Source organism: Panthera onca, chromosome B2 (assembly GCF_046562875.1).
Source record: "Panthera onca isolate mPanOnc1 chromosome B2, mPanOnc1 haplotype 2, whole genome shotgun sequence".
NCBI lineage: Eukaryota > Metazoa > Chordata > Mammalia > Carnivora > Felidae > Panthera > Panthera onca.
Genome location: NC_138343.1, coordinates 121,581,059 through 121,601,559, shown reverse-complemented (window position 1 = coordinate 121,601,559; position 20,501 = coordinate 121,581,059). Strand labels below are relative to the sequence as shown.

Here is a 20,501-nt window from a genome sequence, read left to right as displayed (position 1 = left end):
AGTTTCTTTGTCAGAACTGATCTTCTTCTTCCCTTGTCCCATGAATTGTAGGTGGTTCCTTTCTGTAGCTCCTTCAATACTGATAACATACTTTGCCATTTAGTAGTGTTTGTTACTAGATTTCCTCAGAAGTAACTTATTAATATGGATATTATATTTATGGGCATTGTTATTTGTAGAGATAATTATATACAATAATTAATTATGGGTGCATCTTTGAGACATGTTAGTGCTCTGGTGTAGAATTTTGGCATTTACAAGTTTATTACTAGGTTTGTTTATGAAGTTTATTGAGGCCACACGGTTTTATTGAGGCAGACGTGCGTGGGCTCTCCATGCCTTTTGTTTCAGCAGGTTAGATTTACCAAGAACTCACTGAGTCTCTTTTTTTATTTCACACTCTTTCCAGCTCATTGGAAACAATGCAGAGTGACAGCTACAGGGTGATAGACAAAGAGGCTCTCCCAAATGTTGATTTTGGTTGTTAAAGGATTAATATCAGAATGTGTTGAAAAGAGTTGATAATTTTATTAAAATAAAATTATGAATATTTCCTTACTTGTTGTATTGTATTTCTTTTAGGAGGTGATACGAACCTGTACTGCAAAGGTAAGCAGTTTTTATCAGGAGGAAGATAACTTTAAGATCAGAGCTTTCATTGTGATGTACTAGAGAATTGAAATGTACCATTCGGAGTTTTTACTAGAACTTTTACAAAAGCTAGTCAGATGTGTATTTTCCTTATTTGAGCTCAAATCTATCAAAGAATTATATACGGGAATCTGAGACTTTAACAAATATCTTCATATTTTCGAAGATTTAAGAATATTAAGTAATTGGAATGTACTTTCAGTAAAGGACCAGCAAGATCATTTGATCCTCTGAGAAAAATATTATACGATACTTAATAGGTAAGAGACACCGGTACAGTTCCAGTGGATGTATGCTGAGTAAACTGTATAAGCCGTGAAATGCATGCAAGCTGCGCGTAAATAACAGTGATACACTGTGTGCTTATAATGCTCTTGATCATTTACTTATACCAGTGTCTCACACTTCTTTTTCCATTTAGCTCCATAGCAATCCTGACAGGCAAATTAGATATTATTGTTACTCCAATTTTAGAAAGGAGGAATCTGAGGCTTATTGAAGTTAAGTGATTTGCTCAAGACCCCAAAGTTAGTGGAAAAATAGTAGCATACCTTTTGATTATTAAAGTTTCAACTAAATTGTATCTAAGATGCTTCCAACACAGCAGCTTTCTTCTTTTTACAAGCAAAGCTATTTTATATACAATCTCTAACTCCATTGTCAAGAAAATAAATTTTAATTTAAAAGAGTTGGAATGGTACCATATGTTTGTCTTTCCCTCTCCTCTGTCCACTTCCCAAATTCAGTTGAATAATTAGACGTTCATTGATTTATCAAATGTAATTATATCTATCACAGAGTAAAAGGGTGAGACATTCAGAAGGGAATTAGCATGGTATTGGTATGTTCAAAGACTGCTTTGTGTCATATCAGTGCAGTGGAAGTATTTTTTTTATTCAGTAAACATATACTACCATGTGGCGGGCACTTGGAATACAGAAGTAGGTCCTAGGCTATTGCTTCTTTTCACATGAGGCATCTTATAGAGGAAACATGTGAGAAAACACTATACTTACCCCATCACTGAACTGTCCAGTATCAGTGAGGACCCATCACTTTTTTACCTAATTATCGCAAGTCAACAGGATATGGAATATAGACAAGGGGAAGGAAGATGAAGGGAAGAAGAGAACAAGCTATATTCTGACTTGGGCTGCAGATATTCAGGAAACTTGCTCCTGATAGCGGTGATTACTATAATGATTGTAGCTCCAAGATTACTACCTCTTCTTAAGTATACATAGTATATAAAACCAAAGTCGAAAAATAATTTTCTGGCTAGCAATTCACAGCTCTTTCTCTTTAACAAATAAATATATATACGCTTCTTTAGTTTAAAAAAATTTTTTTTAAATATTTTATTTATTTTTGAGACAGAGAGAGACAGAGCATGAGCAGGGGAGGGTCAGAGAGAGAGGGAGACACAGAATCTGAAGCAGGCTCCAGGCTCTGAGCTGTCAGCACAGAGCCCGATGCGGGGCTCGAACTCACGGACCGTGAGATCATGACCTGAGCTGAAGTCAGACGCTTAACCGACTGAGCCACCCAGGCGCCCCCCCCCTTTTTTTTTTAATATATGCTTCTTTTGTAAAGCTCTCTGAATGTCCAAAAGTCAGGTGATCTGTACGTATTTGCCAAAGGCTGAGGAAACTGTCATCTGCTAATCTGGAACCTCTCTGCAGATGAAGGATCGTTATATTCATCTTTGTACCCCAAGTATTTCACAAAAGTAAAATAAATGCTCATTGAAAATATGATGATATATTTGGAAATTAAGTATTTGGAAAGATTAACCTTACTATTGTCTCTAGTTATTCTTTTTTGGTAAGTTTTATTGAGAGGTAATTCACATACCATCATAATTTGCCCTTTTGAAGTATATAGTTACTGGGTTTTACCTTACTCACAGGCTGTGCAAGCATCACTATTACCTGATTTTTAAACTTTTTTATTCCCTCCAAAAAGAAATCATGTTTCTCTTAGCAGTCATTATTTCTATAGGTATATGCACATGCACACACACACACACACACCCAAACTCCTGGCAACCACTAATGTACCTTCTGTCTCTATAGGTTTGCCTGTTCTGAACATTTTATATCAATTGAATCAAAGAATATGTGGTCATTTATAACTGGCTTCTTTCACTTAGAATAATGTTTTCACAGTTCCTCCATTTGTAGCATGTTATCAATACTACTTTTTATTGCCAAATAAAATTCTGTTGTACAGATATATTACATTTTGTTTACCCATTCATCAGTTTATAGACTTTTGGATTGTTTCCATTTGGGGGCTATTATGAATAATGCTACTCCAATCATGTGTGTACCAGTTTTTGTTTAGGCGTATGTTTTCATTTCTTGAGACATATAGGAGTGGAATTGTTGGGTGATATGATAACTCTGCATTTAACATTTTGCACAACTACTAAACTTACCCAAAGTGGCTGCACCATTTTATTTTATTTTATTTTTATTTTTTTTTTACATTTTTTTTTAATATATGAAATTTATTGTCAAATTGGTTTCCATAAAACACCCAGTGCTCATCCCAAAAGGTGCCCTCCTCAATACCCATCACCCACCCTTCCCTCCCTGCCACCCCCCATCAACCCTCAGTTTGTTCTCAGTTTTTAACAGTCTCTTATGCTTTGACTCTCTCCCACTTTAACCTCTTTTTTTTTTTTTCCTTCCCCTCCCCCATGGGTTTCTGTTAAGTTTCTCAGGATTCACATAAGAGTGAAACCATATGGTATCTGTCTTTCTCTGTATGGCTTATTTCACTTAGCATCACACTCTCCAGTTCCATCCACGTTGCCACAAAAGGCCATATTTCATTCTTTCTCATTGCCACGTAGTATTCCATTGTGTATATAAACCACAATTTCTTTATCCATTCATCAGTTGATGGACATTTAGGCTCTTTCCATAATTTGGCTATTGTTGAGAGTGCTGCTATAAACATTGGGGTACAAGTGCCCCTATGCATCAGTACTCCTGTATCCCTTGGATAAATTCCTAGCAGTGCTATTGCTGGGTCATAGGGTAGGTCTATTTTTAATTTTCTGAGGAAACTCCACACTGCTTTCCAGAGCAGCTGGCTGCACCATTTTAGAATCCTGTGTGGTAATTCTGTATTTAACATTTTGAGGAAATTGTATATTTAACACTTTTCCAAAGTGGCTGTGCCATTTTATATTCCCACCAGGAATGTGTAAGGGTTCCAGTTTCTCCTCATTCTTACCAACACTTGTTATTTTCTGTCTTTCTTAGGATAGCTATCCTAGTTGGTGAGAAGTGGTATCTCATTGTGGCTTTTGATTTGCATTTCCCTAATGACTAACGACATTGAGCATGTTTGATGTGCCATTTGTATATCTTGCTTAGAGAAGTGTCTGGTCAAATCATTTGCCCATTTAAAAAAAAATTGTCTTTTTAATATGCACTTTTTAAGAGTTCTGGATACAAGTCTCTTATCAGATAGATGATTTGCAAATGTTTTACCCCACTTTGTGAGTTGTCTTTCCACTTTCTTGATGATGGCCTTTAAAGCAAAAAGGTCTTAATTCTTGTGAAGTTCAGTTTATCTATTTTTTCTTCTGTCACTTTGCTTTTGGTATCATATCTAATAAACCATTGCCTAACCCGACACATCAAAGATGTACTTCTTCTTAAGATTTTAATATTTTTAACTCTAACACTTAGTCTGTGATTATTTTCTCTTTTTTTATGTGTATAAATGCTATGTGGAGGTATAACTTTATCCCATTGCATGTGGCCACCTAGTTGTCTCTGCACCAGTTGTTGAAAAGGCTGTTCGTGCCCCATTGAGTGGTCTGGGCGCCATTGTCAAAAGTCCTTAGTCTTAAAAGCAAAGTATATTTCTGCAGTTTCTCATTTGTTGCAACCAGGATAGTAAATTTTGCCAGGTATCTAAGTTTTTTCTTCCTTAAATCCCAGCCGAATTTTTATGTTGTTGAAGATTCATTCCTTTTTTCCATTAACATGCTTTAGTAAGTGTTGTGTGTGTGTGTGTGTGTGTGTGTGTGTGTGTGCACGCGCGCACACACACGCACATGTGTGCTTGTGTGAGAACAGTGAATAGGCACATTTTGTCATAGGAAGATAAATGGTAAAAAAAAGGAAACAAGGTAATTTCAGACAATAAGTGACGTAACAATAAAAGTAGATTCCCGAGACAGAGAATGCCGGGGGAGTGGGGGACGGCTGCCCTCGAAGTGTGTTCATAAAAGGCCTCTCTGAGAGAAACATTTGACAAGGAGCTAGTCCTGTCCTGGAAAATCCTCATCTGGAAATATAACTGGCAGAAAGAAGAGCACTGTGTGTAAGTAGTAATCATGAGCAAGTAAGGAGAAACGGTGTTTCGTGACGAGGTTGGAGAGGTGATCAGGAGACCATGCATGCCTTTTAAAATGCCTGTAAGCATGGTAATGCAGGGGAGGAATGATTTCCCTTCTCTCCTAGGTTCTGTCCTTCTAGGTCTGATGGTTAAGTTGACATAAGAAAGATTAATAAAAGAAAAAAATCTAATTATGCACATATGGGAGCCCCACAAAGATATGAGACTACAAGCTGCAGGCAATTGAGGCTTTTATAAACCATCCTTAGTGTAGGAAAGGGAGGGATAGGGATATAGGGCTCCAAAGTGGGAAGGCAGCCGTTCCCAGGAAAGTGAGAGGAGGGACTGTTAGGCGAACAAAGCCTGCCCTGCCACGTAGCTAAGTCCCTCCAGTGAAAAAGGTCTCTCTGGTCATAGCTCTCTAGTAAAGGCCTCCTTTTTTTTTTTTTTTTTTTTTTTTTTTTTAATTTTTTTTTCAACGTTTTTTATTTATTTTTGGGACAGAGAGAGACAGAGCATGAACGGGGGAGGGGCAGAGAGAGAGGGAGACACAGAATCGGAAACAGGCTCCAGGCTCCGAGCCATCAGCCCAGAGCCTGACGCGGGGCTCGAACTCACAGACCGCGAGATCGTGACCTGGCTGAAGTCGGACACTTAACCGACTGCGCCACCCAGGTGCCCCAAGGCCTCCTTTTTAAAGTACATTTCCTGGGGCACCTGGATGGCTCAGTCGGTTAAGCATCTGACTTTGGCCCAGGTCATGATCTCACGGTTTGTGGGTTTGAGTCCCGCATTGGGCTCTGTGCTGACAGCTCAGAGCCTGGACCCTGCTTTGGATTCTGTGACTCCCTGTCTCTCTACTCCTCTCCCACTCATGCTCTCTCTCTCTCTCTCAAAAATAAAGAAACATTAAAAAAATTTTTTTAAGTACATTTCCCTCATTGAAGGGTAGCTTCTCTACCTGTTTTCAGAGCTTTTCCAGTGTCTGCAGTTTCTGAAAATAATCCTTATGCCAAAGAGGCATATTCGAGGGTGACATATTCTGCTAAACCTTCAGTAAAGAGTTAGGTGTTGTTTTAATCAGAGAAGCTGTGATGGAGGTATTAAGCTGGGGAGAATGTGAGAATAGATTTTAAAGGGAGTAAGTCTTCAAGCAGATCAGTTAGCTGACTTTCATGGTTGTCCATGAGGAGATGGTACCTGGACTAAGGATGGTGTTAAAAGATAAACTGACACCTATTAAAATTTTTTTAGAGTTTATTTGAGCAAAAATTGATTTGAATGGCACAGCGTCAAACTGGACATGGTTAGAAGTGCTCCACTGGCAGGAACTGAGGAAAGACTTTTTATAGAGAAAAGGCTGAAGCAAAGCAAGGAAATTAGAGATTGATGATAGTTTAAAGCCCAGTTGGCCATTTGTGATTGGTTGTCCTTAGGTTTCAACTTTGTAACCTGGAGGTATTTACAGGCTTAGGTTGGGCTTTGCTTCCATAGCCTGTAAGGCCAGGCACCATGGCATTAGAGCTGCCTGAGACTCATCGCCTTCTGTTTAATTAATTTCACAGTGGCAATAATGAATTTGCAGGCAGTGGACAGATTCGCAATATATTTTGGAAGCAGATTCAACACAGCTCAGCGATGGATTGGATGTGGTGTAAGTGAAGGAAAGAGGGAAGATGGCTTCTGTGTTGCTGCTTGCAGCAATTGTATGGATGCTAGTAGAGCTTTGAATGAGGTGAGGAATGCTGGCGTGGAGGGAGCAGATTTTAGGAGCAGAGTTTTGGATGTGGACGTAGTTGTGTGGTAGGTGTTTGGACTTCTGAGTCTTGAGTTCAGGGAAGAAGTTAGGGCTAAAGCTACATTTATTTAAGCTGTGAGATTGGATAAGATCTCCCGGGGAGAGGTAGCTAAAGATCTGAGGCACGGGTCCAGGAGAAGTGTATGTCAGAGAAGCCTAGAGGAGAGTATTCCAAGGAAGAGAGGTGATAAACTATCACGTGTGACTGAGAGAATGAGCAAAATGAGGATAGAACATTGAGGATTGTATTTGGCTGGATGGTGTCCTTTGGTTACCTTGGTGGAAACTGTTTGAGTAAGTGGCAGAGACAAACGCACAATTGAAGTGAGTTGAGGACAGAATAGAAGTCCGTAAATTTTGACTGGGAAGCAGAGAAACAGGAGCTGAAGAGGAATCGTCCGTGGACAACATTAAAGCATATTTATTTGCTGATTGGAATAATTCAGCAGTGATGGAGAAGTGGGTACTGTACCACAGAGGTGGTCATTGCTGCCCTCAAGTCCTTGAAAAAGTGAGAGGGGATGTAATCCTGAATACTAGTGGAGGAGCTGGCCTTAAGAGAAGGGATTTTTCATCCCTTCTGATAGGCCAGTAGGTGGAAACTGGGTAGATGTTTGGATACAAATTTGATGATGGGAGGTTGTAAGAGTGCTCATCTGATTGCTCCAAGACAGGAAATGGTATTAGAAGTCTTGCATTGCTCTGAATTGTGATAGCCCTAAAATATCGGTGTATGAGTTTACAATTTATGGATTTCCTTGCTCTTTTCCTTGGCTTAGAGTTGGATTGAAGCACATCAGAAATGGTGTTGCCTGGAGTCTGTGTCCATTCAGCTCTGTGTTATTCCTCACAAACGGAACTAAATCTGTTTTTCTCCTGTTTCCGGACATAATTATATCATACCTGGCATGTGTTAGAATTGGGCCTATTCTTCCTTAAATTATAATTCATATTGGCTGTCTTTTCCAGAATGAAATTATGAATTCCCTCAGAGAGAAACAACTCTCTTTCTGCCTTCTCCCCTTCGTTCGTTCGTTCCTTCCTTCCTTCCTTCCTTCTTCCCCCTCCTCCTTGTTCTCCCTCCCTTCTTTCCTTCTTTTTCAGCTTCACATAGTACTGCCTCCACCTCTAATCTTACATTTCTGAATCTCCACACTCCTCTGTGAGCTTCTCAAAGCTATTTGTTTTTTAAATTAGTAATATCACCTGTCCTAGATGAATATAAATGCAGCCAAGCTGAAGTTCATTGAATTATGTTTAGCAGAATAATGCTGTAAAGGTAAGGTCATAATTAAATTATAATCTAATATATCTTAGAACATAGTATTCACTAAAAAATAAAAAGGTTTAAAAAACGGAGAATCCAGAGATGATAATTTTTATAAATCTCCTAAAAAAAAGTTTGGATATTTTCATCATGAAGAGATAAAAATTAAGTTGAGATTTTAATAGAATAGTTGTTTACGCTTATTTGGAGAGTTTCTTTCCCAAAGATTTGTTTTTAATGCTTAAAATTATTCCTTCATGGCATTCCAAAACTCGAGAAAAGCAAATTAAGTGTTGTTATTTTGACAGTATTTGGGAGACTGGCCTGACTGTAGGAGTGGTACAGGCCAAAATAGGCCACTAAAAGAAATTATGTAATTTTATTCCTGAAAGTTTTAGAAAACAAGAAAAACCCCTTGTTTTAGGAAAAGCCAGTTTTCCTCCCATGTGTCTCCTTTACTCTCGCTCTGCCACCAACCTTCACAACACTTCTGGTACCAGATGGGCTGTGGTTTTTTTCCCACACCAAGCAGCTCTCTGCGATACAGGATGTCCTACACTATAACTCAGTTGTGACATTGTCCACCTGAGGATAGCAGCAGATCGGCAGATTCCACAGGTTTAAGGACTCAGTCCCACAAGACTTCACGTGCCACCACACCTCTGACATTTCGGGTGCCAGTGTGGGTCCACATTGTTACCTGTGTTTCTGACCAATCAGCTGTAAATTGGAGGGTCCCAGGCCAATTTTCCTCAGGTTCAGTTAATTCCCTGGAGCAGCTAAGAACTCAGAAAAACAATTTACTCGTTACTGTTTGCCAGTTTATTATAAAAGGATGAAGGATACAGGTGAACATCCAGATGGAAGAGATGCAGAGGGCAAGGTGTGTGGGAAGGGCCTGGAGCTTTCATGATCTCTCAGGTGCAGCACTCCCAGCACGTCCACGTGATCACCAGCCTGGAAGCTATCTGAACCCCATACTCTTGGCGTTTTAATGGAGGTTTCTTCAGGTAGGCATGATCAGTTACAATTCCATTTCTAGCCCCTCTCCCCTCCCTGGAAAATGGAGGGGGTGGGGATGGGCTAAAAATTCCAAGCTTCTAATCATGGCTTGATCTTTCTGGAGACCAGCCCTCATCCCAGAGAACACCAAAAGTGACTTCATTAGAACAAAAGACATTTCTGTCTCCCAGGAAATTCCAGGGTATATAGGAGCTCAGTGTCTGGAACCAGAGTCAAAGACCAAGTATTAGAACAAAAGATCCTCCTAGTACTTTTATCACTTAGGAAATGACAGGAGCTCTGTGCCAGGAACTGCAGCCAGAAACCAATATTTTTTTTCTGTTACTTCACATACCTATTTCTAGATTTAAATTGAGTATTAAACCATGAAATTTAATGTATTTTTTTACTTTCAAGGCTTTCATTCTACCAATTTTTATCATTAAAAGGTTACATTTGAGAAGTCTTGAACACAGTTACCACCTTAGCTTTGGGTAGGTTTTTAAACATGCACTGCTTTCACATTTATATTACTTCATTTGACTTCTGTGCAATTCTTACTAGTTTTATAGGAGTTATTTATTAAAGAAAGATGAACAAAAACTGGTTCTTACCCTCAGGAAGATTACAGTCAGGTGGATAGTAATTAACCAAATAATTAAGCACACCAAAGTGTTACCAGTGCTGTGATAATACAGTATGATAATAAGATATGAGACATGGTGGGGAGACAAGGGAGGGAGAGGTAAGTTCTCCTGGGAGAATCTGAAAGGCTTTTCACACATGATATAATACTCGAGCTAAAGCTTGAAAAAAGAGTTGGCATCCATCAGGAAAGTGGAGGCAAAAGGAAAGCCCCTTCCTGGAAATGGAACGGTATGAGCTAAGTGACAGGGACATGAAACAACTTGGCATGTCTGCAGAGTTATACACAGTTTGTCGTAGCCAACGTAGGAGAAGGAGTGATAAGGTTGAGGAACTAGGTAATTATTAGAATAGAAAGCTTTGTATGCCAGGATGAGAATTATGGACATTATCTAGTGGAACAACTGATGATAGGTTTTAACCAGAAATGTTAGTAAAATTAGCATTTCAGAAAGATTATCTTGTTAGTAGTATAGAAGAAGAATTAGAGATACAGGAGATAGGGAGACAAAGCAGGAGACTATTGCAGTACTTTGCAAGCAGAGAAAAAGGCCTGAACCAGAGCCCTGACTGGAGACAAAGAGTGGGGTCAGATGTCCAAGCATCTAATTGACCTAGTGACCAACTCTGTGGAGTGCGAGATGGTCGTGTAGGATGATGTCCACCCTTGTGGCTGAGGCAACTAAGTGGATAGCAGTAGCTTTCCCTGAGAAAGTAAATAGTGGAGGGAGTTAGTTTAGCTTTGAACTTAACGTGTTTGGAAGAGTTTTGGATTTCAGAAACGTCGGCATAGAAGGCAGATGAAGTGATGAAAACAAATGTTACCGCCTAGGGTGACCTTGTGGTGTGAGGGAAGAAGAGGGCCCAGTGCGTCTAACAGGCAACGCTGATAAGCAGTGTTGGCAGGATAGCCCACAGAAAACAGTTTTCCAGAAACAGAGGAGAGTGACTGGCAGTGTTAGAGATCTCAGAGGCTTAAGTGAATCTGCTAAATCAGCCCAGTTGAAGTCTTGGGTGACTTTAACTTCAGATTTAGTCTTCTGGTAGAGAAAAGCTTCATTGTGCTTGGTTGAGATTGAATGGTTGAGTTATATGGATAGCAGTTATGTGCTATTTTTCATGGAGTTTGGCTTTCAGTGAAGCTTAAGGAAATTATGGAATCATTGTGAGAATTTTTCATTTTTTGCTATTTGTTTCTAGACTGAAGTAGAAAGATCTATGCTTTTTTTCCTATAGGGAAACAGCCAGTGGAGAATTTGAACGTAGAATTTGGAAGAGCTTGAAGTATCCCCAAGGGAGAGGCACCAGGGTGGTTCAGTCAGTTAAGTGTCGGACTCTTGATTTCAACTCAGGTCATGATCTCGAGGTTCTTAAGATCGAGCCCTGTGTTGGGCTCCACGCTGTTAGGGTGGATTGCGATTCTCTCTCCCTCTCTCTGCTACCACGCACGCACTCTCTCACTCTCTACCAAAATAAATAAACTTTAAAAAAAAAGGTATCCCCAAGGGAACAGATGGAGGGATTAATGTTCAACAGAGGGGCACTAGACGAAAAGAGGTGAAGGTGGATGTAAGAGCTGTATTCTTTGAGAGGTTTGAAAATGAGGGTTTCAGAGACTTGAAGACCAAATTTTCTCTGTGAAGTAAGGAAATACACTGAGAAAGGAGGTAAAGTTTGGAGAAAACCAAAGACATTGAGATAAATTGACTTTGACTAAGACGTGTTGGATAAATGGTTTGAACTAGCACTACATCTTAATTTTTAAGCTTTGCATGGAGGAATCATATCAGTTATCTTTGAACTACCAGTCCTTGGTGTATGTATATATATATATATATATCAGAAGTTCAAAAAATCTTGATTAAATACTGCAAAATAAAACTTCGTTATGACTGATTCAAATTTGAATTCTGGTTTTAGTTCATGTAGCAGTGATGAACTGATTTGGGGGGAGACTTCCTGGCACCTTACCCTACTGTAGAAATTTCTCTTCTGCACGAACAGTGTTTCTTCCTGATCCCTCACTTTACTGTGGTAGCTTATATGGAAAATACCTAGGAACCTAGAGCTCATGTTTGAATTTCTCTTTATGACACCACAGGCTACTCATTTGTTAGGGCTACTCATTTGTTAGGTTTTACTACCCTAGAAATCACAGGAACTTAAGCTGCTTTAGTTTATCATATGAGAATGAATGTTAAGATACCTGACTGACTTCAGTTGCCTCGAGTCTCATTGTGGCTCAGGTTTTCTCTTTCACTTGTTCTTTAATACTGGGATTCTAATATTTATAACAGACATTCAGTTTGCAACAGAACATTTCCTGGGTATTGGGCTTTTTTTTTTTTGCAACCAGAACTGTCTTCAAATGAAAGTATTATCTGCATTGTTGTTCCAGTGTAATGGAAAAAAATAGCCTTTTTAGAGGAAGGAGGGGACACATTTGCAAACATAAATGTATAGACCATATTATCATCTTTCAAGTTATAATTTAAAAGCAGTTTGAAGTATCTCCACAACTTGAAATTTTAAAAACAATTCTACTTCATGTGTATGTACCATATAATCTAAAATCAGCTAAAATGATGAGGTCTGTAAATACATGTGAAAATGAGTGTTATGTATCTCCCAGAGGTTTCATAGTTTAGCTAATCACTAAACAAGAAACTAATTGTTAGCTTGTTCAGTGTTGTGCACTCAATTTGAGGTCAGGATAATGACTTTTTTAATATGAAAATTAACCTCCTCCTAGAGAATTAGTATTTGCATATTTTGCCCAAAGCTGCTTACGTTCAGAAAGAGTTAAGCAAAAGCATTTTTGTGATTAACTTGGCCGAAGTTCGGGTGATATGTTTTCCTTTTTACTATTAAGAATTTCATTTAAGTTTTTATGTTTTTTAGTTCTCCCCAATTTGGAGGTATTAAACTGACTTTGGCAGACTGTGGTTTTTGCATGAAGCAAGCAGAAAAGTGTGTTGTGAAAAGAGGGTAGATTTGTGTAGGGTAGACTATCTTAGCCAACCTTTCTGTTGTTGTAAAACTATTAAGCAACTCTTTTCCACAGCATATATTTCAAAAATAGATATTGCTTCACTCTAGTTAATGGTTATTATTATTTTTCTCCCCTTAAGTAAAGTAGTGAATATGTATAGGCTAGCTTTGAAAATACTTGGAGTGCGAATTTCAAGTCACTATAATAGTTAACACCTATCCAAAGCCTTGAAATCTGCTGTATGTTGCTACTTACCACCTCATAGGTATTAGATAGTCCCTAAAGAAATGTGTTGAGAAAGAACAGAATTTTTAAAATGCCTAGGAAGAATATGTGAAGTCTCTGTTTAGCAGAGACATTGAAGTATCCTATTCTAGCTTCCCCGGTGTTCTTTTTGGTTTTAGCACAAGTAAATATTTGAAGAGGAAGACTAAAGAAGCCTGTAGTGTGCGTGTGTGTGTGTGTGTGTGTGTGTGTGTCTGTTTGCGTGCGTGCGTGCGCGCGCGCGCGTGTGTGTGTGTGTCCCCAGCATACACTTGTTCCTTTGGACCAGATTTCAAAATGCATTGTTTGACATGTAGGAAAAAACTTTATAAGAACACAGAAGTAAAACTGAAAATGATTCTAAAAAGAGAAGTGGATTAAATAGTTAAGTGATAAATATATATCATTGTGTATAATATTTCCATTTAAAAGCATAGCACTATGAAAAATTTACTGTATCATTATAATAAATTACATATTCCTAATTACTCTTACTTCTAGTGATGTTAATAATAATAACTAATATTTCTATAGCACTTTATATTTGTATAGCACTTTATGGCTTCCTTTTGCCAACATACTCTATTTCATATATTTTTTATTTACTATGTTATCCAGTGCTTTATGTTTTGCATACATAAATAGCACTTTATAATACCAATTCATCTTTATTGTTCCTCCAGCACATTCCCAATGAAGCATGCATACTATTTTTATCATCTTCACTTAAAGATGGAAGTAAAACTCAAAAATGTGAGATGATTTCGTTGACACTTTAGGTATTGTATTGATGTAAATAGTCACCATTAATGTTGCTCAACGTTTCATCATGGCTCCTGATAGAATTTTTAAAGCTGGATAATTTTTAGCACTGATGCAGTATTTGACCCTATTTTGAAAAATATTTTTGTTTTTTATAAAATGACATCATGACAGTTTACAAACTTTAGAGCTATACTATTATATGGTATAATATATAATTTTTTTTACCAAATACGTAAAAGCCCTTTGCTTTAGGAGAAAAGTTTGATACACCATTTACTATCACTATTTGAAAGAGAAGCATTTACAAACATTATATGAATGATGAGTCAGATAAAGGACATGCAGGAACCACAATCTACTGCTATGTAGAAAATCAAAAGGGAATTTTTTAATATTAGTACAGTAGTTGTCCTCTGATTATTTTTTAAAAAGAGCAAGGGAAGGCAACTATTTTCATATATTAGTATTTATATGCCATAAACTATCATTTAACAGTTTGGCAATTCACAGATTATATTTTACAATAAATTAGAAATTCAAACTTTAAAATTTTTCAGAATTAGATCACATTTTATCATGATTTCTGAAAATGAAGTCATTTCAAAAATAATAAAGGTATAATGATTTATTAATAACCAACAAGAGACTAGATCATTGCTGAAATTAATTATAAGTTGCAAGATAAATTTACTAATATACATTTAACACATTTGGTGACCTGTTCTTTATTTTCCTGCATAAGCTGCTATTATCATGTACTTGTTACAGGTTTCATTTCTAGAAGACCATTGTATTCAGACAGTGGAAACTATTCCACTTGGCAGGTTAGGTTACAGCTGTGTTACCTGTGTCACCGTGATGTATGAAAACGTGAATATTAGAGGTGTTTTCTGTACAGTCTCTGAAAAGGAAGTACCTGCTATTTCACAGAATGTTAAAGAAGTGTGGCTGTGAAACATTCTCACTTTCTTAATTGAAAATTAAGGGGGCAGGTCATTTTTAATTTTTGCATGTCTTTGCATAACTTTTAAGACCACTCTGTTATTGGGGCACCTGGGTGGCTCAGTCAGTTGAGCATCCTGACTTCGGCTCAGGTCATGATCTCACAGTCTGTGAGTTCGAGCCCCACGTTGGGCTCTGTGCTGACAGCTTGGAGCCTGGAGCCTGCTTCAGATTCTGTGTCTCCCTCTCTCTCTGCCCCTGACCCACTTGCGTTCTGTCTCTGTCTGTCTCAAAAATAAGTAAACATTAAAAAAATTTTTTTAAATAAAAAAAAGACCACTCTGTTATTAATAATGTCAATTCCATGATAAGCACATTTGTTTTAGTAAGGCAGATTTACTTTATAGTTCTGCTTTCATTACCACTGTATTCCTTTCTTGATAAAAATTACTCTGTAAACTTTAAAAACTAAGCATATAAATCGTTACCACTTGTTTTGACCAACATGTGTCCTGGTTTGCATTGTAAGCAAACATTTCTCATCCAGTTTTTGCATCAGTAACCCAGGAAATTACACTTTGGTTCTGATTTGCCTTTCCTATTACAGGTCAACAAAAATCTCTCGTTTACTTCAATGCCAGCCTCCTCACAGCCGTCTAAGGTAAAGCAGTCAGACATGCTGGCCGCTCATCAGATTCTTCATCAGTTTGGTTTCACTCAGACCGGTGAGCCCCTTTTCTTATTTTGAGTACTCTTTTAAATGTTCAGATACTGTTTTTTTAGAAGATGCCATTTATTTCACTTGAGAACTGTAGCTCATAGCATTGTAATGGTCAGTTCTCATATTTGAGTTATGTTCTGGCATTTTTTTTTCTTTAAAATCACTGAAGTTATTTCAAAAGCAAATTTGAACCTGGTAAATTTAATAGTAGATAGCTCTCAAAGCTCTATTTTGTTGAACAGAAAATAATTTTAAAGTAGCAAAACATGCATTTTAAACGTGTGATATTAAATCTGATTCAGTTTCCCTTGGATAAAAGAACCATAGTTGATGGATAATCCCATTTTATAATTTCAAGGAAAGCCAAGGTAGAATACATTTGGGAAGAAACAGGATATAGAAATCTACATAAGTCACTGAGTTGAAACGAACTGTACAGTTGCAAATTTTTAGGCGAATGTTTTAAATTTATTTGAATAATATTTTCAAAGGATGTCAACGAAAAAGCATCAAGGTGAGAAATGTGTATTTTGGGTAATTAAAGAGGACTATTTCTGTTTGTTGAGCTGTATGTTTTGACAGTGTATTTTCTATTGAATTCTTTTAGAAAGATGAGACAGCTGGGAATAACAAAATGATTATCTTTGACAAAGAGATTATAATAAGAAACTTGAGCTTGAAAAGATTAACATTATTTACAAATCCAGGGACAATACTACTTTTCTACTTTAAAAGTATTCGGAGTTTACATATACAAGCTGTTTTAATATAGTTGCATTTTAATATTGCTGTATAAGTTACGCATTACAGTGTGAACATACTTAAATTAACAGTTCTTATATTCAGTCCTGGCTGTGCCTTTTATTACTCTTATTATATGAGAACTTTAAATCTTCATTTGAAAAGTGGAAGTGATGTTTACATTAGATATTGGTGAACTTCAAATCACATAGCACATATGAAAACACTTTGTAAGCATAGGTACCATATGAATATAACATACTTATTAACATGATGAATGTATATACACTAGCTGTGAAAATACTTTCAATTCTCATTGCAAATCACTATAATAATTAAGTTATCTCAAACCTTAGAAATTTTAAATTTCTAGTGTTTTAGATGTGTGCCAGAAGTTGGAACAATGGCATTAGTAATTTTTAGGCACAATAAAGGGCACACTATGTGCCACCCCTTTAGACTCTTAATCCCTACACCCTAAGTAGATACTTAGTTTGCCCTCAAATCAGGTCATTTTAATGACTAGGAAAGAAAGAACCTATCTCTACCACTTGATTCCTGTCATCCAGATGCTTCAGGATCAAATCTGGTTAAGTTAATATATTGATTAAAACTCATTCAAGTAGTGTCAGCCAACAAAGTGAAGATGATAGATGAAGAATTCTTCCCTTTTCTATAAAGGGAAAAATAGGGATAGATAGGAAGCCTTTTGAAATGGGAAGAGGGATTGCCACTGAGACAAATAAAGGAAAAAGGAAAGCCAGATATGATAAAGGCCAGTCTTTCAGACTTCACCATTATACATAGGATTTGGTCCATTTACCTTCAGCTTTCCATGGCCTTGAGTGTAGCATTTGTATCATGCATCTCTCTGTGTATACACTATCTTAGAAGCATTACCATTAAACCATATGATAGATGGTAACACTGCTTCACTTGATTGTTTCAGTTATTAATATGCCTGACCTCATTTTAAGGCATAGCCTTCCTATAAAATTTGTTGAGGTATCAATGTATGGAAAAATTATAAAAGCAGAATATGGAATCCATTGCAAAATGGCCAAATTAATCCATTTCATTCATTCAGAAGTGTATCTTTGTGGGAAAAAAACTATGCAGTAGGAAACAGGTGAACTAGTTTCTACATCTGGCTCCATTTCTAAATAACTGTAGAATCCCAAGAAATTTTTTCAGGCCTCAGTTTTCTCATCCCTACAGATAAATGAGGGCTCTGAATTTAAAGAGTTTCTGTCTTAAAAATTCTATGATGCTGTTCTGTATTCAAATGAACCTTAAAAAGGGATAGTTAAGTGTTCCCCACTGTACAAAAAAACCATTAGAATCTAAAATATAAGACTATAAAAACAAATGTAGATAGAATGTTTAAAAATAAAAATCTTACTTGAAAACCTCTGTAAATATTCAAGTCATATCTGTAGACATTTGGCTTTGTACAGTATAAAGAAAAGCTCCTTAACACACAGCTAATCAGGATGGACCCTCTAGCCCTCATGCTAGGAGGCTGAAGAGCACAGGTTGGTTTGATTTACGTTCTATAGGAGTTTCTATGCTGGAAGGCTAGACTCCAAAGCAGGTTTATGGTCTGTAGTAATTTCTGTTAACTCTTATTCAGGGTAAGTTCTATGTAATGGAGACTGCTAGAAAAGTAACTTTTTCTTCTTTGATTTGCATTCCTCGGAGTTTCTAGAACAGTGCCTTTTTTCATTCTACAATCATTGTAAGTGGCTCCATTGTTGAAGATCCTTTCTTAAATGGACTAAATATTATAGTCTCCACTCTCAAGCAGCTTACAGTCTGATTGGAGACAGTAGTGAGTGTGGACCAAATTATGTCAGCATTGGATAGATTATAAAATCACAGTGTAAGCAAAGCAGGACTGGAATAGAGACGGACCGAGCAGCTAAGAGTTTTCTCAGATTTTTCTATGTCCAAATAGAATTTATGCCACAGACCCCGCCTTCCATCTCCACTTTCCCTCCTGCACACACACTGAGGCTTCCCAATCCCAGCGCTCCAGCCACATTCACCTAGTTGTTAGGTGAAACTAGGAGTAAATTTTTAGTCATCTTTTTTCCCACCACTTCCTACACCTCCACTCTTGTTTCTTAGCTTATTCTCCCTAAAGCAATGTGATTCTTTGAAAAATGAATTGGAAAAAAAAAATGAATTGGAGCATGTTACTTTCCTGCTTAAAGCTCTTAAATGGCTTCCTATCACAATTAGAATGATTCCCAGAGTTCCCACCCTGTCTTATGAAACCTTTCAGAATCATGCCCCTGTCTTCATGTTGGCCTCCTTAACAGCCGGGGGTTAAGGGACCATGCCAAGAGAGCCAAGAAGCGGGTAACCAGACCTTTGCTTTAAAGACAGCTTTGCTTGGCTAGGGGGGTTGACTCTTAGTTAGCTGGAAGAAATGCTCAGGTGAATGTACTTAAGAAGAACTGAGTCTGCGAAGGTAGGTGGGGGTCAATTTGTGTCCTACTGAAGAGTTCATATTTTATTTTCTAGGTAAAATAGAGCTGTCCAAAATGTGTTTTTAAAAAATACGTCTGGTAACTGAGTGAAGAATGGGTTAGACAGGAAAAAAGCTGGATACAACTCTTATGAGATCCTTATTTCAAGAAGTATTCATTAGGCTATTACTCTAGGTTCTTAGTTACAAAGGAATAAATCAGCTAATTCTATTAATCCTGTTAAAATTAAAACTATAAATCCCCCCAAAAAATCTCTTCCCGAGTAACTTTTATAAGAATGAAAATTTTATAATTTTGTCAATTACACTTTAATAAAGCTGGAGGGAACAGAACAAAAATGTAATCTTAACATTTTAGGTTAAACTGAAGGTTATAGCTCATCATGCCTCACCATGTAGAGGACATGTTATACTGCATCTCAAAACTGTCTCCATACTTCTTTAGTATATAATGAAGAAAATCTCTAAAACAATAAGAGTAACTTGTGTTTATAAAAAAAAATTATGAAGTGCTTTCATATACATTCTCATTTGATCTTCGATAAAACTTTCTTGGAAGTAGGGTAAACATTAAAATCATAGGGCATGAAATCCTTCTAGAGCATCTAGGACGTTAAAACTTTGGCTGCTCAGCCCTTTACAGTGAAAGGGAGAGGCAGAGAGGCTGGCTTGACAGAGTCCATGTAGCTGGTAGTGTCTTAAAACAGTATCTCCTCGCTCCTAGCTCCGTCCCTCTCATACTACCGTACCAAACTGCCTACTCCTAGAGGAAGGCACGAGTGTAGGAGGTGGAGTGGACTGCCTTCTCGATTCTGTCCGTGAGGCTGGCCCTGGAGCCACTCCTTCATTCCTGGTCCGTTGACCTCCCACTCTGCCACATGGTCCCTCTGGCTGCAGGTGTTCTCTTTTGTTACCAGCTTTGGAGGTCTGTAATCTGTAGAATAATAATCTGAACAGTACTAACTCAGTGCTAAAGCTGAGGTGAAATGAAGGTATTTCCTAAGGATTGACGAACTTTTACTTTGCTTTCTTTGACCTTTAAATATAATTCTGTGTTTGCTAGTTGTTAGATTTTTTTTTAAGGCTTAGTTTCAGTGATACTGTGGTATTTAAGTGTGCAGTCAAATCAACAGGTTCTCTGCAGAGAAATTTTGTTCTGTGATAGTTTGTCTCAATCCCAGATCCCATTCAGCCATCTCAAGAGTACTTATTATGGAAGTAAATTTTAAAATGTGGATTATTTAGTAAAAAATAGAATTAATTACTGTTACGGGCAGCAGAAATTAGCAGGAAGTGGCTCATTCTACTGGCAGTGGGATAGGTGGTGTATCATCTTTTCATGTTTATATTTGAAGGGCAGCATGCTTCATTTTTATGTATTTAGTGTATCTTTTTTTAAGTGTATTTATCTTGAGATAGAGAGAGAATACAAGGTTATGTGGGGGAGGGACAGAGAGAGTGGGAGAGAAAGAATCTCAAGAAGCAGGCTCCACACTGTCAGCACAGAGCCTGATGTGGGGCTCAGACTCACGAACCATGAGATCATGACCCAAGGCAAAATCAAGAGTCGGATGCTCAACCTACTGAGCCACCCAGGCACCCCTTATTAGTGTATCTTTTCACAGCATTGCTTTAAGTTAAATTTATTTCATATTCAATAGGTAAGTTGAGTCATACAAAATAGGACATTTTTTAATGTGTTTATTAATATATCTCTTTTCATTGTAGACTTGGAGTTTGATAGGGAAGACCGTGTGACATGGTTTTTAAAAACAATCAATAATAGCTCTGTCTTGTCCATAATTTGGTTGCACTTTCCAATAGCCCATATAAACATATATTAAACTTTACAAACAA

At 37.4% G+C, this 20,501-nt stretch overlaps 1 protein-coding gene across 11 annotated transcripts in view; it reads left to right on the top strand.

The window, feature by feature from the left end:
- The window catches only part of AHI1 (Abelson helper integration site 1), a 223,593-nt gene that overhangs the window by 79,505 nt on the left and 123,587 nt on the right, over positions 1-20,501 (top strand). For 10 of the 11 annotated variants that reach the window (XR_013555779.2, XR_013555777.2, XR_013555778.2 and 7 more), the window contains 2 exons: positions 583-609; positions 15,296-15,413. Coding sequence is in view for 8 of the 11 variants with exons in the window: in XM_078447345.2 (XP_078303471.2) it covers positions 583-609; positions 15,296-15,413 (145 nt within the window). In the remaining 3 variants the exon portion in view is untranslated. The remainder of the gene's footprint in view (positions 1-582; positions 610-15,295; positions 15,414-20,501) is intronic. The other variant, XM_078447348.2, reaches the window with a different exon arrangement.